The sequence below is a fragment of the Argopecten irradians genome, chromosome 2, assembly GCF_041381155.1.
Source record: "Argopecten irradians isolate NY chromosome 2, Ai_NY, whole genome shotgun sequence".
In the NCBI taxonomy this organism is placed as follows: Eukaryota; Metazoa; Mollusca; class Bivalvia; order Pectinida; family Pectinidae; genus Argopecten; species Argopecten irradians.
This window is the reverse complement of record NC_091135.1, coordinates 49,331,807-49,359,401: the sequence shown is the minus strand read 5'-3', so window position 1 is coordinate 49,359,401 and position 27,595 is coordinate 49,331,807. Positions and strand designations below refer to the sequence as shown.

The 27,595-nt window shown below is 34.3% G+C and overlaps 1 protein-coding gene across 1 annotated transcript in view; it reads right to left on the bottom strand.

Annotated features, from left to right (window-relative positions):
* The window catches only part of LOC138315794 (macrophage mannose receptor 1-like), a 45,254-nt gene extending 24,128 nt beyond the window's left edge, over positions 1-21,126 (bottom strand). Inside the window, exons 1-30 of the mRNA XM_069257063.1 lie at positions 20,985-21,126; positions 17,869-18,029; positions 16,709-16,848; positions 16,263-16,384; positions 15,438-15,534; positions 14,927-15,059; positions 13,973-14,046; positions 12,948-13,057; positions 12,252-12,384; positions 11,716-11,798; positions 11,192-11,317; positions 10,479-10,664; positions 9,798-9,869; positions 9,433-9,603; positions 9,032-9,148; positions 8,800-8,913; positions 8,411-8,467; positions 7,942-8,121; positions 6,422-6,546; positions 4,862-4,982; positions 4,202-4,359; positions 3,832-3,948; positions 3,117-3,232; positions 2,500-2,648; positions 1,971-2,179; positions 1,472-1,596; positions 1,131-1,183; positions 800-967; positions 571-618; positions 117-289 (exon numbers count right to left, since the gene is read on the bottom strand). Coding sequence (XP_069113164.1) covers positions 117-289; positions 571-618; positions 800-967; positions 1,131-1,183; positions 1,472-1,596; positions 1,971-2,179; positions 2,500-2,648; positions 3,117-3,232; positions 3,832-3,948; positions 4,202-4,359; positions 4,862-4,982; positions 6,422-6,546; positions 7,942-8,121; positions 8,411-8,467; positions 8,800-8,913; positions 9,032-9,148; positions 9,433-9,603; positions 9,798-9,869; positions 10,479-10,664; positions 11,192-11,317; positions 11,716-11,798; positions 12,252-12,384; positions 12,948-13,057; positions 13,973-14,046; positions 14,927-15,059; positions 15,438-15,534; positions 16,263-16,384; positions 16,709-16,848; positions 17,869-18,029; positions 20,985-21,039 — 3,693 coding nt within the window. The 5' untranslated portion in view covers positions 21,040-21,126. The remainder of the gene's footprint in view (positions 1-116; positions 290-570; positions 619-799; positions 968-1,130; positions 1,184-1,471; positions 1,597-1,970; positions 2,180-2,499; positions 2,649-3,116; positions 3,233-3,831; positions 3,949-4,201; positions 4,360-4,861; positions 4,983-6,421; positions 6,547-7,941; positions 8,122-8,410; positions 8,468-8,799; positions 8,914-9,031; positions 9,149-9,432; positions 9,604-9,797; positions 9,870-10,478; positions 10,665-11,191; positions 11,318-11,715; positions 11,799-12,251; positions 12,385-12,947; positions 13,058-13,972; positions 14,047-14,926; positions 15,060-15,437; positions 15,535-16,262; positions 16,385-16,708; positions 16,849-17,868; positions 18,030-20,984) is intronic.
* Between the last annotated feature and the right edge of the window lie 6,469 nt (positions 21,127-27,595).

The following is a 27,595-nucleotide window of genomic DNA, read 5'->3' as shown; positions in this document are numbered from 1 at the left end:
ATAAGAGGTCGAATGCCAGAAATCAAAACAACTTGCCTGCCAGCCTTGACCTATTATAAAAATGAAATTTGAACGTAAATAATAATCTATTCATTTCAAAATAACAAGATACTTGCCAGTGACACTAAAAAGTTTGTCTCATCCTGTGAATGGATGCTAACAAGGTAGCTGTTATTTGCGAGGCAGCTGTTCCTAGCCTCGTACCACGTCACAGGTTCGCTCACTTGGATGATATGACGATAACAGTAGTAATTGTGATAAACCCAATCACTGTCTTTCCCGCAAGTTTCTAAAAGAACAAGATATTCTACACAATACGAAAACTTCTTTGATGATATACTACGAATGCTACTTTTTTAAAATTTATTTCGCTTAATGAAAAGAACACTCAGGTTATAGATTTGACCGGCAAATGATAAGATGCACAGGTGCAATAAACAATTACACCACTGACTTGATGGTCACGTCGAATTTCAATTACTACAATGGTTTTGTATTATCTAAATTGCATAATTTTTTATCAAGACATCTGGATATTGATATATGAAACTTCTGTGGTTTTTACATTACCTGTAGTGTAAATATCAGTATGGTTTTCGGCTTTTATTAGAGGGAAGCCTAAAACGAAAAGAAGATATAATGACAACAAACTCAATACGATATATAATAGAGAATTCAGATATATTGTGTAAATGTATCATAACTGGATATGTGTTATACAACCAGTTAATTGAATTCTTGTGAAAATGAAATTCAGTATGACTGATAACAGAGCAAGCAATTCGAATGAAAAGCTTACCTCTCTTTATTTTGCAGATAAAGTCTTTAGCTAAGTAGCAATTATTATCATTCCATTGCCGGTTCCAGGCAGGCATTTCTACACAGTCCTCTTGGTTCAACGCATCATCGGGTTCGCCAACATACCAGTTTGTGTAATCTAGAGGAGTTCCGTCTGACCAAGAGAATCCTGTACATAAGACATATGATTGAGCTTAGATAATAACCATTTCATCAGTATGTATTGAAATTCTTGTTTCAGAATTTATTACAATAAATTCAGGTAATCGAATTAACCAAGATTGGATTTGGGACAAAAACATTATTGTGATTTGTCATAATTGTGCCGTTACCGTTTTCGAAATCTCTGTCATTTAATCCACTCCAAATAGTTCTCCATCGGATGCTGAAAATAAAATCAAGAATAGTAAATGTTACTATACAGTCATAAATAAAGAATCTCGAAAGACTTAATAAAAACTCATACGTTACTTTTTATCCTAATAAAAAGTTTCATTCTGACTGAAAATAAATAGCAATCCATTGGCAACTTAGTAAGGAGATGCAATCCAATAATCATTTAGTTTTTATACAAATTTCATTTTGGTGATGTCTGTTTTTTCGGTTTGTTAGATATTTTTTATTTCATTATTAAATATGTTTAGTTTCATTTCGAATAGTTCAAATTGCTTACGTCATAAACGTTCCATATATAAAGTCTTCCTCCCCGATGCCATGAACACTTAGCAAATCACCGCCAAACTGCCTGCACTTTGAACGTGCTTTAAGCCAAGGCAACTTCTCATTTTCGGCAAATAGCTGTTATTATAAAGAAATGGGCAACTGATCAAATAAATGTTGCGACTTTCAAATTATACAAAATACTTACAGAGAGACGACTAAAATGAAAGTAATAAAAACACTGTTACAGCAGATATTTTCAAGAATATTCTAATTTATATGCATATGAATATGTTTAGTTTAAAGGATAATGAGTATGAAAATGTAACCACCATTTGTATTTATGAAAAATCAGGTACAGAGTACATTGTACACTTTGAGAGAGGGCTCGTATTATCATCTTGCCTTTTGCCCTATTCGCATTTCAAAATTGAGATATCACGAAATCAAAATCCTTTTATTAATAAAAAGACATTAAATGTCGTTTCATCAACACGTCTGTTATACTCAACCCTGTAACAGTTATCTGTGTAGTTGTACCAGCCCTCAGCACAGGATGCTGGTTGAGTGGTGGTCGTAGGAATGGTGGATGAAGTCGTGGTAGTAAATCCAGTCCGTGGATATTCACAGATATATCTACTTGTATCGGAACAATTGGTCTTCATCCACATACCAACTGGATGTTTGGTTGCCATGGCAACACACGCAGCGTCTTCGTTTCCTGTTTGAACACATGGAAATGTAATTCACAAAATAATTCTACTTGGTAGCTACATGCAGGAAAATTAGTTCACAGAATTCATTTATTTCGTTATAGTATAAAACATTAAGCATGGTGTACTGTTATTTCACAAGGTCCCATTGCTATCAATAAGTTAAAAAAAAACACCCTGGATATAGGAATAAGCTTTAATTTGATAATAGATAAGCTTTAATTTGATAATACAATTATATTTTCTACAACATTTGTAAACTTTTAATGTTTTTCTTCCAGATTGTGAACGTTTTATTAGTACCATAAATATTGATATTGATACTAGCCTGTTTCCATGGATCCCCAGTGCGTGAAAAACAATGGTGTACCACTATTCCATGAGACAAATGTTCCGGGATTATCCTGGTCCGATATACCTATCCAAAATGGGCCATCTTTTCTTACGATCTGACTGGCAAGGAAGGACTGGACATACCTGTAATATGTCGCCGTAAAGTTGTGAGCGTTAATCATTTGTCGGTTATTTATATTCATCAATATTTATTTGTTTCATAATAAAACAACCTTGTGTGTTTTTGTTGTTTCTGTGTTTGTGTAACTCATTTTTTCACTATCATGTTCACTATCGGCATCCATTTTCAATCGTACTTGCTGTACATAAAAGTTTATTAAGAAGCTCCTGAAGGACTCGCATAAAAATAACTATTTCACAAAAACAAAATTATTGATATTTATCAAACCGTCATAATAAAGTGCAAAATTCAATACAGAGACAAGTCTTTCTATAGCGATTACCAACATGTTAATTGGATTGATACACAAGTCAAATTGTCCTAAATTTACCCATCACAGACGAAAAACATTTCAAAGAGGTCTTAGGTATGCTTTAATGTGTGTATAACATCCAAAGTAATTATTAAATGATTCATAGTAGAGGCGATACCTATCATTCAAGGTAGCCAAATGTCCACCGTCCTGTTGACAAATACTCTCTGCATCTCCCCACGACAGTTTATCATCACGCAAAAGGTAGCAGTAAGCACTGTATCCAATACTTCCCTAGAAAAAGTTTATACCATTCATCACAAAGAAAAAGATCCAAAAATTATTTGTAAATAATACCATTCCGTTAGTTGATTTGCAAAATATGATTTCGGCACGGCCTCTCGTGTTTTTGATGCGTTTGCTATTTTTGAAGACTGGTATGTTCAGGTTACGTTGTTTACTCTTGTAATAATGAAATCGCTTGTCTATTCTATTATATAGTGATATGTCATTGCAGCATGCTGACAAAGACACAAAACATTTGAACCTATCATGCATATGACTATAAACAATCCAGTCTTTCCTTTTTCATGAAAGTTAAGCGGGAGCAAAAACTTCGATCCACTTTTATAGAATTTGGTTTGACATTCACAAAGGACGATTTTTTAAACTTTCCTCATCGGGGATGGGAGGGCGGGGGGGGGGGTTAAAAAATATCTGTGAGACTGTATCATGGGAGACGTTAGGAAGATAATTATTTTGAAAAAAGGATATTAAAAGATACAAATTTAGTCGCCTTTACAATCAAAACGTTCTACCAACAAGTATACAAGTAAACTAAAACAAATACTGAAAACATAAAATTTGCTTTTGAAAACATTACGACAGCGTACATTCTTACAACCAATGCCTAGTGGTGATGGTGTGGTCTTTGGTAAGAGCGTTTTGGGCTTACGGCATATGTATCCTGGTAGTTGAATATCGCATTGAGCGTCGTTCCACTTTCCATTCTGCAATAGAATACCAGCATAAATTGGTTTTATTTTAAACCAGATTATCTATACAATGAATTCATAGCAAAATGATTTTTTTCATGGCGACATTTTCGTTTTTGGTATAACTGTTATTGCACTTGTCCTAATATTATTTCCTTTGTTAATGTTAAACAGGGAAAAGTGAATTATTTTTGTAATAATTATTGCATCTCTAGAGATCTATGTGTATTTATGCAATATGAATGGCCACAAGTAGCCATAGGCTCACCTGTAAATACATGCCTACACATTCTTCACGTTTACTTCCGTAATTATTTGGCTCGTTTTCTGCCCACGATGTAAATTTTACTTTGCTTCCGTCGCTCCAGTGAAAGGTCATATGATCTGCTCTGTCATTGAGGCCAATCCAGAATCCTCCGTAAATCACTGTCAGACACATATATTAGTCTTTGAATAATATCGATAAGAGAAATCAACATTCAAAGCATTCGGCTTGCTAGTTTAAATTACATATTTAAAAAAAATAGATCAATAAAACGATTACAATCAGTAATAGTTTTTATTTGAAACGGATTCTGAAAGCTCATGACCACCTGTTTCATTTATTTTATACGATCAACATAATGAAACATTTGATTTAAATACAAACATTTTGAAAGAAATAAATACATGTCCTTTGTTGTCCAAAGTTATCACAATGACCTTAGCCTGTTTTCAGTAACAGTGACGTTTGCAGTTGACCCTAAAATCATTACCAAACTGTGTTACCTCATAAGCTACATATAATGTGCCACTGTAAAAAGTTTAAATAAAATTCATATCTGGAAACCAACCATCGGATTTCGGACACATAGACGGAGAGACAATAGTTCCCTTCGGTTTCACCGACAGGGGGCTAATGACTTAATGTAATGGACGTAGAACTGACCACTATCACAGATACCACAGGACAATGGACACTGGCTAAGCATCCAATCAGAATTCACGTCACACTCTCCCATTTTGGCCCAGCGTGCACATTCTATAGTATTGTAAACGTCTCTGCAATCCTATGATAAAAATGTAAACAAGAAAACAATGATAAAGTACAATATATCATACATGTACATGGTGTTTGCGATTGTATTTTGGGTTACTGAGGTATATCAATGCATGGTAACAGACATTGCTAATCAAAAGACATCGCCTTACAACCATTCCGTAACAAAGAGGATTTGTAAATATGCCTGCAGTTGTAACATTCTGATACGTCACTATTTTCATAATCTCGAAACACTTATCTTATCTAAATCTGGATCATAACTGTGACGGAATAGATACCTACAAGTGTTATTTGTTATTACTTTAGTCATAAGTATCAATCTTCTTAATTCATAACGTCACAACAAGCTTGTAGGTATCTAAAATGTGTTACGAAATACATAACTAAAATGCAAATCACATTTTGTATCATATTTGAACTTTTGATGTAATTAATGCGTAGAAAGGTTAATCAAAATATGATTTGTCTTAAGTAAAGATAGAATATCACGTGTTCCGCAAACGTATTTTATCTCTTTAATTTTTTCTTGTGTTGTCTAGTTTTGTGCTAATACCAAATGTACAGTAACGTTTAGTATAATTAATTAGATATTCATTAAATATGTTGTATACTTTGCGGCTTGAAATAATTCTGTGAAATATTTTCACATATTTAAAAAAGTATTTAATACAAAATAATTACAGTAATGAATAGTTAAGTATAGATTGCTTCTCAGTAAGCAGTGACTGTCCGCAAGTCTATTCATTTCCGTTTTCCTAATAGTCCGTAAGCGTTATGTAATCGTGTGGTTAATTTGTAAATAATGGGTATTGTTAGATTGAGGTATAGGTTGCACATGTAATTTGCTAACCAGACGGACGCGTTGAGTCGTAAGTCAGCTCACTTCTCTAACATTCACACTCTTTCTTGTGTAGAATTTAAGTATCATATGACATGTATATGGTAGAAGTCTATGCGTAAATTGTTTTGTGGAACCGGGTAAAGGGGTGGCTCGCGCTCGCAGAAGTATATTTAAAATATAGTAGATACTGTGAAGGACAGATATAGGTTATATAATGTAGTCATTAGGTGTTATTTATTTGTGTGAATATCCACGGTGTGTAATAAATATGTGTTAGCAAATGTTATCTGTATTCCTTGTTTCATATCATACCTTAACGAACCGAACCTGGGTAACTATATGTGTTCACAACTAGACGGGTAAAATCCTCGCCTCCAACACAATGTTAATTTGGTATATCTTATCATATGGAAGTGATTAAAGCTGAAACATGTTTCCAGAGAACGAAAAATGAAATAAGCGGGATAAACGTAAATTCATCAGATTGTTGAAGGTTGATGTTTATGTGTGTATATGTGTTAACATCCACAGCACTATCTATCACCTGGTAACTATATCGTTTAACCTTTGATATGCTTAGCCTAAATTCTATCCTTGCATCATACCTGTATGCATATTTGGCAGGAAAGATGACAGTTTGTAGCCATCCATCTCGGATTCCTTAAGCACTCCCCTTTTTCTGCCCAATCATCACATTTCGAGTCATTGTGGAAGAGGTTATAACAATGAGCTGAAATGAAATGTCGTTATTGTAATACAGCGTGTTTTAATATTTTTATTTTGATTAATTCAATATTAAATGAGTGTATATGCTCTCAATACAACATACAACTGATTCTCCTTATAAATCCCCTCCATAACTTGGGGTATAGTAAGCTTAACAAAATTAGTTTTGATATGAAGTTTGTGGCGAGAGAGCCTTTCAGCAACAAAGCTTAAACCTGACAATAACAGTGAAAATGGCGTGCAATGGAGATTTATTAATTAAAGGCCCAGAGGGCCTTTATCGCTCACCTGTTTTTTGTTTACTAATTATCACAAAAACTCTTACAATCACAAATAGCAAAATTGACTTGACGATTGGTTAAATTTTGAATCCCAGTCATATAATGATGCTATCAATATCATATGATAACGATTTTAAATCAATGTCAGAGAAGTTGTTTATATGAAAATAGCCAATTTGACCCCTTTTGGCCTCACCCCCTCAGGACCCCGGCATGTTAGCGCGACCATTTGTAAAATTCTGAATCCCCACCCTATAAGGATGCTACCATTGTATTATGAGTGCTATTCCATGCTTAGTTTCAGAGAAGAAGTCGTTTATATGAAAATAGTCAACCTGACCCTTTTGGTCCCGCCTCTAAGGCCCCGGGGGAATGTGGTAGGGTGGGGTGGGAGTTTTGGTAGGGTTCAGCCCAATCATTTGAACAATTTTGAATTCCCACTCTATAAGGATGCTACAATTGCATTTTGAGTGCTATCCCATGCTTAATTTCAGAGAAGAAGTCGTTTGTACGTAAATAGTCAAATTGAGACCCCGCCCCGCAGATGTTTATTATTTAGACAATTTTAAATCTCTACCCTACTATAAGGATGCTACCAGTGCATTATGAGTGCTAGCAGATGTTTATTTTCAGAGAGGAAGTCATTTATATGAAAATAGCAAATTTGACTCTGTCCCTCAGGCCTGTGGGTCAGCTCGACCATTTGTACAATTTTCAGTAAGTATATCATAGGGATGCTACCGGTCAAATTTTCTTAAATTCCGGTCAGCCGTAATTGAGTAGAATTGGAATGTTGACGGGCAGACGGACGGACGGACGGGCGCCGGACGCCGGACGCCGCGGTATCGCATAAGCTCACCTTGGTACTTCGGACCAGGTGAGCTAAAAATCAATGAAGTAACATGTTTCAAAAATGGTTTCTGTGACAACCCCTAGTTAAAACAAATAATCGTGCGATTCCTTTGTAACGTTACATAGCGTACGAGTAAATATGATTCAGTATCTTCATACTCGAGATGTGTTATTTCTCTAAGACTTTGTTCTCCCCAACACAATCATGAACCAATTTTCTTTTATTCAACACTTAACAAACCCGATACAAGGTAAAACCAACTTACATGTCGGCAACTGACTGACCAGAAAATTTTGTTCGTTTTCATTGTCAATTGTAGCTAAATCTCCGCCTAGAATACGACAATCTTTCTGTGCATCCTCCCAAGTCTTTTTCATCCGCTTCACCATGAAGCAGGAGTTTTGGTAGGATTTCCACCCCTCAGGACATCCATAATACTGGTCGTCTATGAAGAGAAAAGTGAAAAGAGATTTATAAGAAAACTGCATTTTCGTGTCGAGTTTGTACTTTTGTTTCCAAGTGCTTATTATGATGCAATTTAAACACATACCAGCTTTCCATAAAACGATGTTCACAAGAAATCTTCATGTGGGGTTGTATGTTACATTAATAAACATGTATTCAATAATGAAAAACAAGTCAACCAGCCATGTGTGAATGGTTATGTTACAATATACCATGATGTTTTATGTCGAGACAATGACAGATATAAGTTTAAAATGGTTGAAACTTACCACCAGGTTTTGGTCCATTAGTTGGGCTTTTCGGTTTGACAGTAGCAGGTGGTATCGCTACGAAGTTTAAAGAAAAGTAAAGGACATAAAGGATATTTACTTATATCATGTACATAGTAAATGTATATAGTCAATATTTTATCCAATTCGAATGAATCCGAAAAAGTCCTTCGATTGTATAAGACATGGAATAAGATAAAGAGCCTTCATTCATAAAAACAATGATAAAAGCTACAGGGAAGTACGATTGTTATACAATTAATATCTGAGGAGTATAAAAAAGCAAACAAAAAACACAAACAATATTTTCTTACATCGATTATACGTATGATAATTACATTATTATCTTTTGATTCATATTTTATGAGAGGTTCTTTAAAATCATTCACCATATTTCTTGCAGATGAAGCCATTTTTTTCGTCGCACGAGTTATCAGCCCATCTAGACGTCCTGACAATCAGACTAACACAATCCTCACTGTTATCACTGCTGTCCGGTTGACCTGCGGTGTCAAAACAATTAGAAAGTACATGATATGGAACTTCACTACTTAATATGAATTAAAAACTTGTCAATGCTTAATCAAGCTAAATGATACATATCAATTAGTGTGGGTATACCTGGCTCCCAGTTAACAAAACGGAACGGTGATCCATCTGTCCATTGCCAGCCTCCTCCGTCACTTCGACTGTTAGCACTAATCCACAGATTGGTAGATCTCATAAACCGTATTCTGCCTGAAAAACCACCAACCATGGTATTTAACGGCATCACAGATTATAAAAAGATTATATTCATCAATATTCATGGATACATTAATTCGCGATCATAAGCTCTTATGTATTCAAATCATACGTTTATACAATTTTTCACGAAACATCTGAATTCGAGTTCGATCGTGAAATTATGCGAAAATGTGTATCTCGCAATTCGCAATTACTGTAGCAACGAATGTAAGCATATGGTTTCATTGCAGAGAAAAGAATATTGTAAAAGCAATTGGTTTATCCTTGTAAACTACCTCCTATATAGAATTGCTCATGAGCTCCAAGAATGCTTAGAAGATGGCCACCGGCCGTTTTACAGTGGTTTTCAGCAGCAATCCACGTCCTCTTCTCGTCGTGGAACTGGTAACAGATCCCCGAATAAGGTACTTCCTCCCAGAAGGGACCACATCGCGCACTCCATGTCACTTAACAAAAACATTATGTTCATGTAACTGCTATTTATATATTCTGAACATCTGATTACTGTACATAATATAAAGATCAAATAGAATTTTAAGAAGTTTTTTTTTTAAATTGCCTATATAGGAATGTGAAAATAATAACAATTTGTGTCGATAGGTGTGATCTAAGATGTCACTCCAGCTATATATACATGTACCTGGTGGTCCTGTCGATAAAGTCGTAGGCGGTAATGTCGTTGGTCTCGTTGTTGATCTTTGTGTCACAGGGACTGCGAACATGATACAGTTTTGTATATAAGAAATGCTTGCAATCTAAACAATGATTGCAATAATAATGTAAAGTAGGAGAAAATATAAAATATAATGTGTGTAGCCCAATCTTAAAAAATAGCACACTTATAACGGTCGTTACTGGTTTTTCATTTTTCCGTGGATCTATTATTAAGATAAATTAACTATCGTAGCATACTAAGTACATCGGTCTTAGCATTTGATTTAAAAAGAATCTGTGGAAAAAGCGTTTTACAGATAACAAATAATAACGCTTTGTTTCACAAATTTGTGAAGCGACCTTTACATTTTATCGGTGCAAATAGTCATTAAACCATAAGAAAGTTGATGTCTGCATACAAAGGATTATCAAACTTCAATTTTCTTTAAACGGCATTAATTCCATAGTTTTTCAGTGACTATATTATGCATTACTTAGAACCACTGAGATTATCTTTATTTTCATCCTTTTGTTGCTAGATTTTGATTATAAATCAAGTATTATATTTCTGGTATAATTTTTGTTATTCTAATTTTCGTATAGGTTAAGATTTTACGGCAAAAATAGTGAGTATTCCTTTACGTAAAACTCATCGTTTTATTATTACCTTGCCTGGGCTGGGGCGTCTGTTGTGGGGAGGTCATTATCGGTGCCGGTGTTGTAGTGGTAGTAGTGGTGGTAGTAGTAGTTGTTGTCGTGGTGGTGGTCAAAGCCTGACCCACACTCGTCACACAAACGTATGGAATCCTCTGATCACAACCTAAGTCCGATCTCCATTTACCGTTACTGTCATCTAGAAAAGACATATGATTCATTGCAAATCTTGCAATTATTTTCGGATTTTTTTGTTTTACATGTAATTTGACTAAAGGATAGATAATGATGAAAAATATGTTAATAAAGATAAGCTGAATAACCCTAATCATGTCCCTTTATATTGACAAACAAGAAGAAAGAAAGAAATAATGACGTTATTATTTACACTACAATTATAATAGTAAAAGCTTAAAACACAGCACATTGTTTTTGTTACCTATGTGTCTACTTGTAGAAAACTTGAAGTGTTGATTAAACCAGAAATATCACACCGATCAATGAAAATGCAAATATGTTAATTGGAAAATAATAGACTTGCTTCGACCATTTTAAAACAGTTGAGCAAATCATTTAAGAATGCTAAAGCTTAAAACTGAATGTTAAAAGTTTGCTTTATCATAGATAAAACTGCCAAAGTGATTTGTTCTAGTTAATATATGCAGAAACACCTATCAATATAACTCTTTGCTTTCTAGTTTTCGTATTTGATAATCACTTGCTTACCTGCGTACATGTATACACAGGTAAGACCAGATGAACTTCTACTCGACGCTCCGGCTGCCCAGTTAAAGTATGTTAGTTGATCTGGTTCGTTCTGGGTCCATGTCCATGAGCCGTCGTTTCCTCGACCTTAAATTTAATTAATAATATAGTAAACTAGAAACAAAAACCTGTCGTTAACAAATTCAGCTCACAAAAACGATTTTTTCTTTACATGGCACGTTTCTTTCGAATTGAGATAATTAAAGACATTCCAAAACACAGCACACCATACATATGATATGATTATCTAAAACATTGATAGTATTTGTCCTGATCGGGAAAACGATGTAGTCATACATGCAATATCAGACTTCTTGAAAACGTAGTGACACAACACAAGTACGTATTTGGCGTTGAATTAGCAGTGGTATGTTAGGTAGTAGTAGGTAAAACACAAAATTGTTGTATTGGCTAGTTGTATACTTATGAAGGAGAACCAATGAGAAATCGATATTCACTTAGAGTGAGAAAAAGATAATACTTACGAGATAGACCTATCCATGTTCTATCCATACCACGTTTCTTCTGCTGCCTCATATAGCTGACCAGAAAGGATTTGTCCGACGAACTAATGCCAGATAATAGATGTATGAAGTATGTTATATACATAGAATTAGCCATAACATCAGTTACAATTTAACGAAATGCATTGCATACAAGAATTATCACTAAGCATAGGACTTAATTGCATGTCATTCGGGTTATCGCTTCGGCCTACATGTATGATGCATTTCCAAATTCCAGCTATATTTCTTTAAATCAATGGCGACACTCTTTGAATCATGGTTTCTTTTATCTAAAGCTATTTACATACATGTACAATGCTCAGTTTAATTCGACATTTCAACTTTTCTTATTTTACTTCATCAGCAGAGTATCAACCTTGAAAGAAGCACAACATAATGGTATCTAAGTAAAGGTAAAAGTACCAAAAACAATGTCATATAACTTACGCTGACGAAAAACAGCGTTCACTAAATACATTATCTGTGGCGAATTAAGAAATGTTGATACTGCTTACCTTCTAATGTCCAGGAGACGTCCGCCGCTAACCAGTCGATCGCAGTAGGCGCTGGCGCTGTACCATGAATCCGGATTTAAAACGGGTAAGTAGCACTTGGACTGATGCTGATCAAAGCCGCTGGGACAAATTCCTGTAAAGATATAAAAATAAAAATAAAATATTTATACGCTATAGAAAGTGTTCTACCTTACTTAAACTTAGTCGTATATTTACCTGGAAATCACATAGGCACACACATACACTTTTTTTCGTAAATAGAAGATTGACAAAAAATCTAAACGAGTCGAATACAACATCATTAAAGAACAGGGCGATGGCGTTCAGCGGTGAGGGATGATCGTGCACAATGGTCATGAAATGTTATTTTTCACACAAGGAGCAGAGTCCAATAAAGTACCTAGCGGACGCATTTTTCATGTAACGAATAACGTAATACATAATATGTCACGTACGGTTCTAATTTAGACCATGCAGAACACTAATATATTATTATTGATTTTCTATCAAAGATTTATCAAAGGTTGTTGAATGAAGAGTTAATGCTCCAAACGAATATGTTGGAATTTTCAGTCATATTCTCGGTGTTTCTAATACTTCAACAAAGATTTTAGATAATTTTTATTGACAACCAACTTTCAGAACAATGAGTAACATTTTCCGGACATAACGCTGTGAGACAATCATTAAGCTGACCTTCAGGTTTCCGACAGATATAAGATAAGCCTTGTTCACAGCTCTCGGCGTACCACGAGTCATCTCCTACAGCCGAGGCGTTAACGGCTACACAGAGGCTCTTGTCTGGACTATCAAACATCAAACATATATTTGTATTACAATTAATTGAAATCAGTTACTTTATAACATCAATCGTCTTAGTTGCATTCACTAGTAATAACACATCTGTAGGATAATTGAAATCTGTGAGGATGTCATTACCCCTTTCATGTTAGAATGTTTAGATGAAAAATACCTGAAGAAATCACTTTACAACTACTTATAACACTGTCAAAATATTAAACAAAATTGTAGGTTACAACTTGCCGTCATGGTCTGGTCAAATATACTCATCTCACTCCACTATAGATGTAAATATAATGGTTTTGGCAGTACTGGACACAAAAATCATCTTAAGCTATTATTTTTTTCTTGGAAAATTAATCCTATGCATTGTAAGTATTGTGATTTTTGAAAATAGTGGTAATTATTTGGTGGTATAGTGGTAATTATTTGGTGGTAAATGAATATTAAAAAATGATTCGTTAGAATGAAAATTACGGTACATATAACTTTAATGTTAAAATATTGCAAAACAAAATGGCTTTTTATATCCTCTAAACAATACTTTAAGTAAGCGAAGTGAAGATTTTAATCGAATAAAGCACCATCTTCGCTAACCAAGGTTTCTGATTACATTACGGTTCACAAACGCTGAAGTGTAACGTAATCAGAAGATGAAAAAGCACAAAATCAAAACACATGGGTTTTCTCTGGGCACTCAAAGACCTTAAACGCGTTTAAAATGTACATTCGGGACATCGAAACTGATTTGTATACATTTGTGGAATTTGTTGCGCTATCGATGTATATATAAAATAAATAAAGTTATTAGTTGAATTAACAGCATATATCAATTTTTGAATATACCTTTGGTGTATATGCATAACTTACAGGTATGCAATCATGAACAGAAAGGTAACGCATACTATACTACAACATACTTGAGGTCGGGTCGCCTCTGCCAGTACTGCATGGCGGCTGGGGACAGTTTGGTATTGTTAGTAAGAACCCAGGACTGTTACAGAAAATATAAACAAGCATTAATTAAAGACATGTAGAAATAGCCAGACGTTTACATCAGAATCCATTAATTATCATTCATGAATATCTTAATGTTGGTTTTTATCATCGGCTTTACATTTAGCCTGTTTTATGTTTGGATGATTTCTTAACTGGACGCATCGTTAATGAAGAGCTTAACAATTTGCCTTCTTATCCCGTTACAGTTTCTATAATGAATAAGTATAATTTTGATACACCTTTTGTATGCTGGCCTTCAAACTAATGCAGTCGTTTGAAATTCCATGAGCAGTCTTAAAGAAAAAATACTTACTCAAAAATGCGATGGCATACAGATAAAGTACATTCTTAACAAATAATTGTTATATATATCTGTACATAAACCGAAAAGGGCTTTTAAATTTTATTATGGAAATGTAAGACGAGTTACATAATTTTGAAGAGTCGTAAAAGCTATTAAGTTACCATAAATACTTCACTTTTCATCACGTTCTGGACAGTTTCATTTTTTAATCATGTGTTAATTTTCACAATGCGGGTCGTATTATCGTATTTTGTCACCGCCGCCCTAATTATATATATATATATATATAATTACAGTGCGCTACACTTGATCACATGACTATACCCGCGCCAGATGGCAAAACAGCAAAATTAATCTTCATAGTGTTTAACATAGATAATACAGGGAATCTTGCATTTGTTGTGTTTGCTGGCAAGACCGTCGATATATTTTTTCTGATGTAATTATTATTTTCAAGAAACTTTAAATTTGATCTATGAACTAATATGAACTATTATTATTTTTAAGAAACTTTAAATTTGATTTATGAACTAATATGAAATATAAGCACAAGAGTGTATATTTTACTTACATTGTCCTGCATATGCAGTCCGATCCAAGCATTCTGAGAGCTTGATGTCATAGATACTATATGATTCACTGCCCTTTGTTCGTTATCGTTTGTAACAGTTGCCAGGTTCGCATCCATATCCTTGCAAGATTGTCTAGGAAAAAATAAGGACCCTAGTCGATCAGATGTGCTCTATGACAGATTATACAAAATTCAGTAATAATTCATGGTATTTTCCTCCAACTAAAAATAACAGAATAGACATTGAAATGGCCTCCATAGCTTACTTTATTCATAACAATGAAGAAGTTAAAAGAATAATACCCCAAGTTCACAACAAATATTTTTTGACACTAAAATGATCTTTGGTATAGTTCACTTGATGTTTCCATTATCTAACCACACTGATAGAAAATGACTGATGAAATATTACATGAAGATAAGAATTTGTTGTTCGAGACTATTTTTCATACTTTTCATCATATTTGAGATTTTCATTATGTTATGTTGGCTTTCAGGCAGCGCTACCTACCTTGCTTGGTTATAGGGTCGGTAAGCAGGTATGTATTTGTAACATGATCCGGAATAATACTGCCATCCGTCATCGACGTCACACGTCAGAGGTATCACTGAGATAGTAAATAAGCACTGGGTCTAATGAAAATGAAGATTTTTGCTCCTGATGGGATAAAGTAAATACATAATCCTCCCATAGTCAGACCAAATATTATGGTATCATGACATTAATTTGACCCTGGCCCTTCTAACTACACTGTATGTTATATCCCTCTATAATGCAAAGATTACGTCTCCGTTTTGTTAACTTGATTGCGAACGTTGGTTTGTTTCTAACAATAGTTTCTAACAAAGTACACATATGAGAGTGAGGTATCAGATTTATCGTCTTGGTGAACACTTTCGGTTGGTTAAAAGAGAATACTGAACATTGCTTTTGAACACTACAGCTAAAGTTCTAGCCCGATATATCATAAAATAATTATATTGCCTGAAAAGGAAAAATAATAATCGAGAAAACGCACGTATTTGACACTTAATATCCCAGTAAGTGATTGATTGTTCACGACAACACACTGCAAGACGTCGTTAGGTAATATAAGGCATGTGCAACTTATTTTAAATGTGTCAATATGTATCTTATTTATGAGATAATTATATTTAGAATGTATGAACCTGAAAATCATTGAGAGAACAATTTGAAAACCTACACAACCATTAATAATAATATATGTCTTCCATAGAAAGGGGCGATAATTAAATGTTGACACATGTATGGTGGATAGTATTATGATAACATTGGTATAACTGGTAAAATATATATGTCCAACTGTATACTTACATTTTGATCGTTCGCACACATACTCAATGGGAGTAAGGCAGGATTTGTCGTTGAGTAAATTATCCCAGATTTCGGCACACCTTTCTGTGACAGGGTCACTGGGCTCCCCGGATCCCCATCGTCTGCCATTGAAATAGTCATAATCTTAAGCGTTTTATTTATTTCTAGGAGTGAATTTTTGGTAATGTAAAGACCATGAATCTAATTAGTTCATCATCGTATAAGATACATTTTTGAAGCATATCTTGCATGTCAAACTACCCTTGAGACAAAGACATGAATGTTTCATAATATTGATTGATAAAATCAAGATGGTAGTACCTCATTTTACAAGAAATTATCAACACAAACAAATTACTGAAAAAACAACGCCTATGTGTCACGAATACCATAATATAATATATAATACATGTAAGAATGGTTTCTATTCTTATTATACAACATACAGTAGATTAGTGGGGAGGGTAGATCCATCTGGCCAGCTCCATATTGTCTCGTTATCCCCTGTATTTGTCAGCCCGACCCAGAACTCCTGCTCTCCAGGGTAAGTATTCGCCAACTGTTTGATTTTCTTTAACACCCAGTCCTAATATAACGTAAATAAATGTACCGTTATGACTTAATGTACAGCCACCGGCCGCTTGAATTTCACAAGGTAGGAAAGGAATAAATGTTGATGCGTTTATAAAACAAACTCCGATCAAGAGTATCTAGACGCTAGTCAAAGTAATGGTATACTAATTTGGTGCGATGTATTTGAACCTTGCGGGCTGTGTGATTTCTCGAAAGATGTCCTTGTTCGCATACCTTATATTACATGTCAACAATAAGTATGACCTATTACTAGCCAAACATATCACATGTAGCTTTTGATGAAGTTATATATGTATAATTATGTATCAATATCAATTTCAACAAATTTTATTCACAAAATTATGATCGAACTATAGACATAGCCTATATAACTTATCTCCCTTTCTTCTTACCATACACATTTTAATACCAGATTCTTAGCATGAAGATATTCCTGATTAGTGTCAATGAATTCAAACACGAAACACATTTATTTCAATACCCAATTCATGAAATATTCGTTCTTAGTTTTTGTTTTCTTTTTTGGAAATAAAAGTATCCAGACATGTATATACATGTATTAATGTATTGTTTATACCTTGTTAATTTTAATCGAGAAAACAATATCTAAATAACAAGTCCAAATGTATTCCGCAAGGTGCTGTTTTAGTGAAGCGATTGTCGATATCAATCATAACGTGAACGTTAAAATGGTGTTGACGATACTTATTTTGACATGGTTTCAAAAACAGTTTAATTTTTTTCATGAATCTCCTCTGCGATTTTTGTACATAAAAACAACAGTAGTGTACTTTGTTAATGATACTTATTTTAATACTGAACTGCATACACCAATATCAAGCTGTTGGTGTTTTAATGGTTCCGTCATATGGGGTTTACCTTCTGAATGAACATACTGTGTCGGACATGGATTTAATTTTCGTTCAATTTGAATAAGAATATGTAAATTGTCAATATAAACTACACATGAGCCATTGATAACGACTTTGGTGTTGATGTGTTGATTTTCTACCTTTTCAGTGGCATCATCAATCTTCACGAGGTCGGCTTGGAATGACTGGCAGTGGTCTCGTGCAGCAAACCACGACTTTCTGGGTACTCCAACCCCGAAATAGTAGCAGTTTTTCTTCAGATGACCTTCCATCCAGTCAACAGGGCAGCGCTGACTGTGCGCTGGAACAGACATGGTTCCATTCTAGTGCCAGAAGATTTTATATAAATATCTCTAGGTACATGTATGTAGTTAAAGTACGACGTACCGCAGGCTACATAAGCTGTTTCAAAACATAACGATGATAATATGTTTTGTTTTTGTTTTTGTTTCATTGATGTGTTTTATCAATTAGAAATATGTTTTGCCGGTTTAGAGAGAAAAGCGTGGGCATTATTTTGAGGACATTATTTGTCAACTTAATTTATGTCAATTTTGTGTCACAAAAGTCGCAATTAATTAAAATCAAAAGTTTTTATTGATATGAACCATTTAAACTCTGATATTGATTTATGTTACCTTGTTAATGTGTTTATCATGCCTCGTGGTACAGTAATAGCTCTTATTCAGTGTAACTGTTGTTAGATCCAGTACGATATTTAGGGGGAGGAGTGAAACAGGCAATGATAAATACGCATTGACAAATTAACAGTACTTGAAAGGTATTTATCAAGTCACCCCGCTCTGTGCTGTTATATCTACTTAAAATTAGAATTCTAAAGAGGGGTATGATGTAAACACACGTCACTACTACTGTGATAGAAGACCGTGGGACCGGATATCTCTGACACTTGACCTGAAGAAGATTCAATAGTATTTATTTCTTAATCTCTATTTCCGTATATCTGCAGTTACATAATGCTGCGAAGAAATATACAAGTTAATTTCCTCCGAGATAACATTTTTAAGTCTCGTTATTTATTTTGTCTACGACGAATGATCTTATCCAAACAAAACATGTCTTGTAAGTCGCCAAGGTTTGTTTGTAAACAAAGATTGTTTTACCGCATAGATCACATGACTGAAGTCGCCATTGAGATCTACAGAGTTTTGGGGTATAAGGGTATAATTTCATAAAGATCTGTCATACCAATTTGCAGAACACATTGAGGATGCTACAAACTCGTGTCGAATGTTTCGTTATGTCATTTTAAACGAGGTGAAATATGGGGAATAGGTCACAAAAAAGTAAGTGACCACAGTGATTAAAGTCGTAAGTAAAGTCCGATTTACATTGCAGGTACCTGCTATCCTCATGGTATGATCATAAAATGCGACTTAATTTGAAAGCTTTCTTCTTTTAGTCTATATGACTTTCTTCTTCCCAACGTCTGCATTGACATCGTTTGCCTTTGTCAGCTTTTAGTATTTTAACTGATTAAGATAGTGAGGGTACGTTTTTGAAAGCACACGGTGTCAAGGATTGAATACATCGAATGTATCCAAAGTCAGCACTAATTATTTACTAAGGTGTCTTTGAGTAATCATGTTGCTACTCATTAACGCATACCATTATGGGAACAAAAAGGTATAGTATAGAGCCCTGTGCTACTCCTACTGTTTAGTCAAATAAAGCTCTGCAGTGTACAGATATAACCAGATTGTTTTATAGCATCTCTAGAGTCAAAGAAAACAGGAGTATAACAAAACATAAATAATAAAAATAATTGTTCCTATTATTATACAGGACCTCTGTCTAAGTGAGTTTTTCTTAAGTCCCGCGTGACCAAAGAACATAAGTGCATATTTTAGAATTAATAATACGTGTTACTATGACTGTGCATTTTGCATGTATATATGATACACTTTCAACCGCCTGGGCTCCGATGATATGAAAGAACTTCAATGTTTAAACGTGTATTTGTATTGCATTTTCTCTAAGTTAGGCAGCTTGGCAGATTATTTCATTAACTCTGTGTTTGGTTGGACCTTTTTTTCTTTCACAGAAAATATCCACTGATGACTTGAAAAACTTTAAGGTGATTAAATTGGTATGTTTACAGTGTGCACTGACATGGACTCAATAACTATGCTTTCTAGTATTATCATTATCAGTGTATAATGATATCACAACACCTGCGGCGATTCTATTGTTACGGGAATAGTCGATGGCGTAGCAACTTGGGGTCATGACCCCACTTTTGGTGGGAACATTTGAATGACTTGATTCCAATCAGCTGTTCAATCGAATTCGTTGACGATGACGGGAGAGAAAAAATATGGGTATTTTTATAAAAAATATGCAACTGCCGCGAGAATAGATTATTTTTATTTGCGTGAAAAACGTAAATATAAGGAATAAATTGTAATTTTGTTGAGGTTATGAGGGTATAGTGATAATGGAGCCCGTGTAAATTTCGGGTTACATAATTTACACGTGCTCCATTATTATTATACCCTCATAACATTAACAAAATAAAAATCTATTCCTTAAATATGAAAAAGAATCGAAGTTGACTAATGTCCTAACCCTACATGACTGTCCCTATTTTGTAACATCTACTTGGATTAATTCGTGACATTGAAATAGTCACGCCCACTTTCTAAGTGAAAAAGAGACTGTGCGACTCATTGCAAAAAGCTTTTATAATAAAGATACTCCTGATGATACTCTGTTATATCTCTTATCATAATAGGCATGTGTTTACAGTACCGACACTCAGGTTAATAACTCAACATGGTTACATTTGAAATTTGTTCCTTATGAAGGAGAAAGGATGATTAAAAATACGTGTTATTAGAGTTTGGTACAATACTGTATTCGTATTAATTTGAAGTTGCTTTGCGTAAAAAATCATTCAGTTTGTATTTAATAGTATGTTGGGGAATTTTAAAAAATCTTCAGTTACACATGAACAATGGACATAGTTTTTAAAAAAAAATTTATTATCGATTATTGAGCAGTACATGTAGTTCAGGATTAAATTAATGGAGTTGTTTGTCAACAACAATAAGTCTTTTTCATTTTGTCACGTTTTATGCTTATTGGTTAGTGGAAGTGGGGATTGGGTCATCTAAGTTTGTGGATCATTAAGTTCGAAGTGCGGTTAAAGCATAAAATAACATGTTTTTAAATATCATATAAATCACTTTTATACAACGCACATGTATGCGAAAAAAGTAATATTTATACTCACATTGTCCGGTAAGCATTAACAATACCAAAACAGCCACAATATAGTCCCCGTCCATGCCTAACGACAACTTAATGGGTCAGTGACAGGCAGGGGAGATGCGAAAATGTTTAAAACCGGAAGTGGGTACTTCGGTCACGAGGATTATGCTGGCAATCAACAGTCAATTAGCGTGTGTAAGGGTCGTACTAGCTCCTAAATACAAGTTCCTTATCTTCTAATTGTATCTATACATAGTACATACGTATTGTGTTCTGTGATCATGCTGTGGACCACTTAATATTCGAGATACTTTTATTTTCGATACTCTTTATAAAACATTTATATATATACGTTTATCTTATACATGTACTGTATAGAGCTTTCAATTTGTGGGGTCCATATTTCATGGTTTCGCAAATGGAACCTATTCGCGGGAGTATAATCTCTTAGGTGAAATTTTGGATAGTGTAACCACAGGCGTCTGCATCTGGTTTTGGAAAAATACAATGCCCTACCTCTACTATATGAACATAGTAGGGATAGGTTATTATATTTTTGTCAAACCAGAAGCAGACGCCTGTGGTGTAACTAGTTACACATAAAAGAAATTCCCAACGATGGTAGTGTACAATAACATAGACATTATTTTAATTAAATTGATCAGAAAGTAGTATTAACAGTAAGTCACTAACTTTTGCGACTCTGCAAAATTATCGACCTCGTTTTACATTCCCATTTTAAAACTTAAAAGCCGTTTCCGAAAACTAGGATTTATATATATCAGGGGCGTAGGAAGCGGGGGGGGGGGGGGGGGGGGGGGGGGGGGGGGGGGGGCAAACATGTCTTTTTGCCCCCCCCCCCCCCCCCCCCCCTTTTCGCCGACTGCAATTTTCTAAAAATGTTTATTTGAAAGAAAAAAAGGTCCTCCTGCACATTTTTCGTACTTCATTCTAGAAAATTTTCCGCTGCGCGGCGTATTTCCTAAAACGTTCAAGGACATAATGTCAAACCTTAAATAGGCCAAGTCAAAATTCAATACACAGAACTAGACTAAAAATGTCCATCAAAGGATTTTATGTACTACCTAAAAAAATTCTCTTAAAAGATCAATTTGTTTATGTCTTAGCGAGACAATATTAATTCATTTTTTATGTTACACAACCATGTGCCGATGGTGTGAAGCCGGTGTATTCAGATCGAGTAGGGTTGCATAATGTTTTGACGACACAATTATCATTTCTAAATGCAAGCAGCTTTAAATAGAAAAATTACCATGTTAAGAACGCTTTATAATCATTAAAATACATCGTAAAACTCATCTCAGCCATTCTAAACCGTAATTTTTTTCCGGGGTAGACACCCGGACCCCCCAAACACCAAAATCTCGCGCTTTCGGGCGCTCGCAAATTCATCAAAACTCATTTAAGCTATTCTAAATCGTAATATTTTTCCTAGAGGAGGCCCCGGACCCCCCCCCCCCCCCCCCCCCCCCCCCCCCCCCCCACACCAAAAATCTCGCGCTTTCGGGCGATCGCAAAATCATCAAAATACATTGTAAACCTCATCTCAGCCATTCTAAATTACTATATTTTTTCCGGGGGTCACCCTCAGACACCTAAAACACTAAAATCTCGCGCCTTCGGCGCTCACACGCTAATCTGGCCAATTTGCGTTTTCGTTAATATCCTTTTATAGCGACCCCACTGTCTATAAATGTGTACAAGGATTAAATTTACTGATATATGAAAAATGTACATAAAACATTTATGGTTGGGAGTTGAATTAATCTCCTCCTGTAGGTGCGGTGGCGGTGGGGGGGGGGGGGGGGGGGGGGTATTGAGGACCTTTGCCCCCCCCCCCCCCCCATTACGTTTCATCTTCCTATGCCACTGTATATCCTTGCCGAAAGGTAGTGCCTTTAAATATATATAAAGTCTTTGTGATAAAAATATCAGAAAAAAAAGTCAATGGGACTATTAAAAAATTCCGAAGCGCTCGAACCTGTATGGTTACTGTACTACATATACATGTATGTAATATTCTTTCATAACTTACATCTAGAATTATTTGATGATTTATTATAAAAAGTGATTGATAACTATGATCAAAGTAGGCTATATTTACAATTAAAGAGATGCGTACAAATGTACATTTAATGTACACGCAGTGCATACATACAGTTGGTAGTAGACTAAAGGTTACACCCTTTTGCACATGGAGTGCACTACTTTAAGACTACAGGTTGACACGGAGTGCACAATATTTAGACTACAGGTAGACACGGGGTGCACTACGTGTGAACACGGTGTCCATTACTGGTGGACATGGTGTCAAGGTACGTTCAGACCTAGACAGACAAATTGATGTTTTATAGCTAGGGATCGGGGGAAAAACACATTCTTCAAAATTATATTTTTTAGAGTTTATTTTTTTAATTACAACATCTACAATGAAGTGTACGGTATATATAACTTTATTTTTCTTAGTAAATAAATATCTGCTACATTGATAAAACCTTTTCATTGCAAATGTAAAAAAGATTAATTTATGTTCATTAAGTATATGTTTATTTGATTTTATATCTGTAGTTTCCATTTCATATCTAAAATATATTACGTTTTCAAAAGTCAATGTATTATAGGTAGATTACATTAGATATATAACATCATTTACATGAAATACAAGCATTTTCACAAGTCAAAAACAACTTTGAATTGCAGCAAAAACCAGTCTTATTGTGCTTTTGAGACACTTTTTATTTCTTAATAAACTATAAGTAATACAATCATATACCGGGTAATACATAGTTTTTAAATAATAAAGATGTGATGCATATCAATCAGTTATCTAGCGATACCCTTCTAGATCGTCTTTCATTAAAATATATATACACTTGAATATTATTTTTCTTTGCTATTTTAAATTCTAAGCGTAGTGTACGTAAAATAGTTTAATTACGTATCCTTTATTAAAAACTGAACGTCTATAAAAGACCATGCAGAATTAAATCCACTTCAAACTATGTGACGTCTTCCACTTATTGGTGGCTAGTCTACCTACAAGTACCCAATTCAGCTTGTTTTGATTCTTAATTACCGGTAAACACAATGTGTTTATGATCCCAATCCCGCAAGTTATCTTGTCCGTATATACATGTCTAGTACGCCAGTATGCAGCTATACAGGTACCTCATGGTGACCATCGATAGATAGCCATAAGGCAGAATCGTTGCCTTCTGTGTTTGCACTGACAAACAAATATTTTTTACCGTTAAAAAATCATATAGGTTTACACATAAATACCATTCTTATTAGGTATGGGACAAGGAAGTAATTCCAACCGTGTGGACAAAAACAAAATTGTCAATTTACATTATAGGATACGAACAGTAATGCGGGGACAAAGTAGACAAATATTAAATATTCTTATTAGATACATGTACATGTATGTTGGAGAGCCTGGGTACACCGTACACCGTATTCTAGGATGGTGGGGGGGGGGGGGGGGGGATTGGGATGAGGTAAAAACTAGCTGGGAAAACACAGTAAGTGATGCTGAATACATCTCAATATTATTGTCATGACAGCCAGACGTGTAGTGATTTATTTAATAACATTGTACTGGATAGTGGTATATTTCCAGAAAGTTGGAACACTGGTGTAATCAAACCCATTTTTAAAAATAAAGGAGACAAAAAAGGCTGGGATATTTATAGGGCGATAACTCTTGTTTCATGTTTGGGAAAAGATTTTACATCAATTTTAAATTCTAGATTATACAAACTCTCCGACGGGATTAACCTAATAAGTAATGCACAAGCAGGTTTCAGAAAAGGGCATTCAACACTTGATAATATATTTATTCTACATGCATTGATATCGATTTATTGATTTCTGCAAAGCTTTTGATTCAGTTTGGCGAATTGGTTTGTGGAGAAAATTATTCAAAAGTAATATTACAGGCAAAATTTTCAAAGTCTTGTTTAATATGTATTCAAATACTAAATCATGTGTTAGAAATGGTAATGAAGTAACACCAATGTTCACATCTAATATCGGGTTAAAACAAGGAGAAAATTGCTCCCCATTTTTGTTTGCATTGTATCTTAACGATCTGGAAGAATTTTTAGCTTCGAAAAACGTTGACTGTTTATCAAAACTACACGAACTGTGCTGGGATACAATTGGAATTTATGTAAAAATGTTTGTTATTTTATATGCTGACGATACAGTCCTAATGTCGGAAACTCCTGAAGGTTTGCAGCTTATGTTTGATAAGTTCCAAGAGTATTGTGAAAATTGGAAAATAACAGTGAATACACAAAGAACAAAACTAGTAATTTTTTTCAAAGAGAAAACATAACAATGAAAATAGGTTCACATTATATAATAAGGAGCTTGAGATACAAGACACATTTTCCTATTTAGGTATTTTGTTTAATTACAATGGCAACTTTACTGCAGCAAAAAATCGACTGTCTGAACAGGCCGAAAAAGGCACTTTATGTTGTATATCGTAAAATAAGAAATATTGACTTACCAATTGACTTGAAATTTAAATTATTTGATACACTAGTCCAACCTATTTTATTATACTCGTGCGAAATATGGGAATATGAAAAAACACAATTTCTAGAAAAGATACATTTACCGTTCTGTAAGAGAATACTAGGCCTAAGAAAAGTCACGGCAAACTTTATGGTATATGGAGAATCTGGAAGATACTCACTAGATGTAGATATTAGATTAAGAATGGCCAAATTTTGGTATATGTTAGTTTGTAATGAAAATAAATTATCAAGCCGTATGTATAATTTGATGTATTCACTTCATGAAACAGGACAAATGCAATTAAAATGGATCACGTTTATCAAAAATACGTTCAACAATATCGGTTTAAGTCATGTCTGGTTATATAAAAAAAAGTTGTATACCAAATATTAACTTTTTAAAGAACGAAGTTAAACAAAAATTAAAAGACCAGTTTATACAGCACTGGTTAAGTGATTTAGAAAAATCATCTAGAGGAAATGTTTATACTACTTTTAAACACAATTTTGGTTTAGAAGATTACTTGATACGGCTGAAAAACAACGATTCAAAAATGTTATGTTAATTTAGAACTTCCAATATGAAACTACCGGTAGAAATCGGAAGATGGAGAGGGTTGCAAAGGAATGATAGAATATTTACATTGTGTAATATGGGTATAGGAGATGAATTTCATTATTTGTTTTTATGTAATCATATTAATGTTAAACAACTAAAATTAAAGTTTATTCCATCCTATTATCACAAAAATCCAAGCAAAGTTAAAATGGAAGGAATGTTCAGAATTTTCAATAAGAAACTATTAATTAATATTAGTTCATTTATTAAAAAACTGTCTTTACTCTTATAAAAACGCATGTTACATTGTACTTTTTGTCTCTAATACAAAACATGTATAATAATTGCAAACAAATACCATGTTCTATATTGTATATGTGTATATCTTATGTTCTACATTTTGTATGTTTATATCTCTATATACACGTGCCTGTCATGCAATAAAACTGTATTATACATTGGACCTGTTGTCACACAGTTACTGTGTCTGAGTGAATAAACAAATATTGAAATCTTGAAATCTTGGAGCTTACGGGAGCTGTTTAATGCGTTAATCACGCATGTCTGTCACAACCATGCATTTCCCAATAATACACGAATATAGATATATTATGATCAAAATTAATTTAGATACAGTAAGGTACTTATTCAACATCATGATATGGTATACATATTTTATATACATAGTCAGAATAATCAGGTTTCTGATATAAAGCCAGTGTCGAAAAATGGATGAAATGAGATATTCCAATAATCTAGAAATAAATGTTTTTGTTAATTATATACCTGGTATTTAGATTTTTTTTTTTAAATTTTAATATATGAAGCTTCATTATCAAATTAAATTGCAACAACCAGTTAAAATATATATCCTTATTGACTAGCATCGTTGTAAAACTGTACGTATTTGTATGATGAGTACAATGTATATATGTAGAGAGGATGCCACCTAAGTACAGCATGCTTATAAATCGACCTCCTGGGGTTGGGATAAGGTGTTGTTAGATGTGATACACCTGACTGAACATATTGAAGGGGGGCCAATGAAGGCCCACGGCCCCAGTCTGACCAATGTTAGGTTATTTAAATTATCATACCCGTGTGGTTAATAGAACAGTATGGAGTCCAAGTGACCATGGCAACTGCAGTCCTAGACTAGCGGTCTACCTTTCGAGTAGGTTATGTATGTGAATCACGCTTTTTGTTACCACGTAACTCACGCGGTTTGTAAAAGACGGATATTTAGGATATTGTCAAATTATCAGAGTTTCTAAAATTAAAACAATTGTGAAAAATTCATAATCTAAACAACAACTATGTATCTATAATAGTACAGTTTAAATGGACAGAAGTTGACTTTATTTTGACTTTGTCTGTGACCTACATTTTAGCGATCGGTCCTTTGATCAGTGTACATGTTGATCCTCGGAAGCAGCCACATGCTCAATACTAAATTATTACTTTCTTAAGCCAGTGTTTACAGGTTCTTCAATCGGTTGACATAATAAAATGCAATTTCTAATA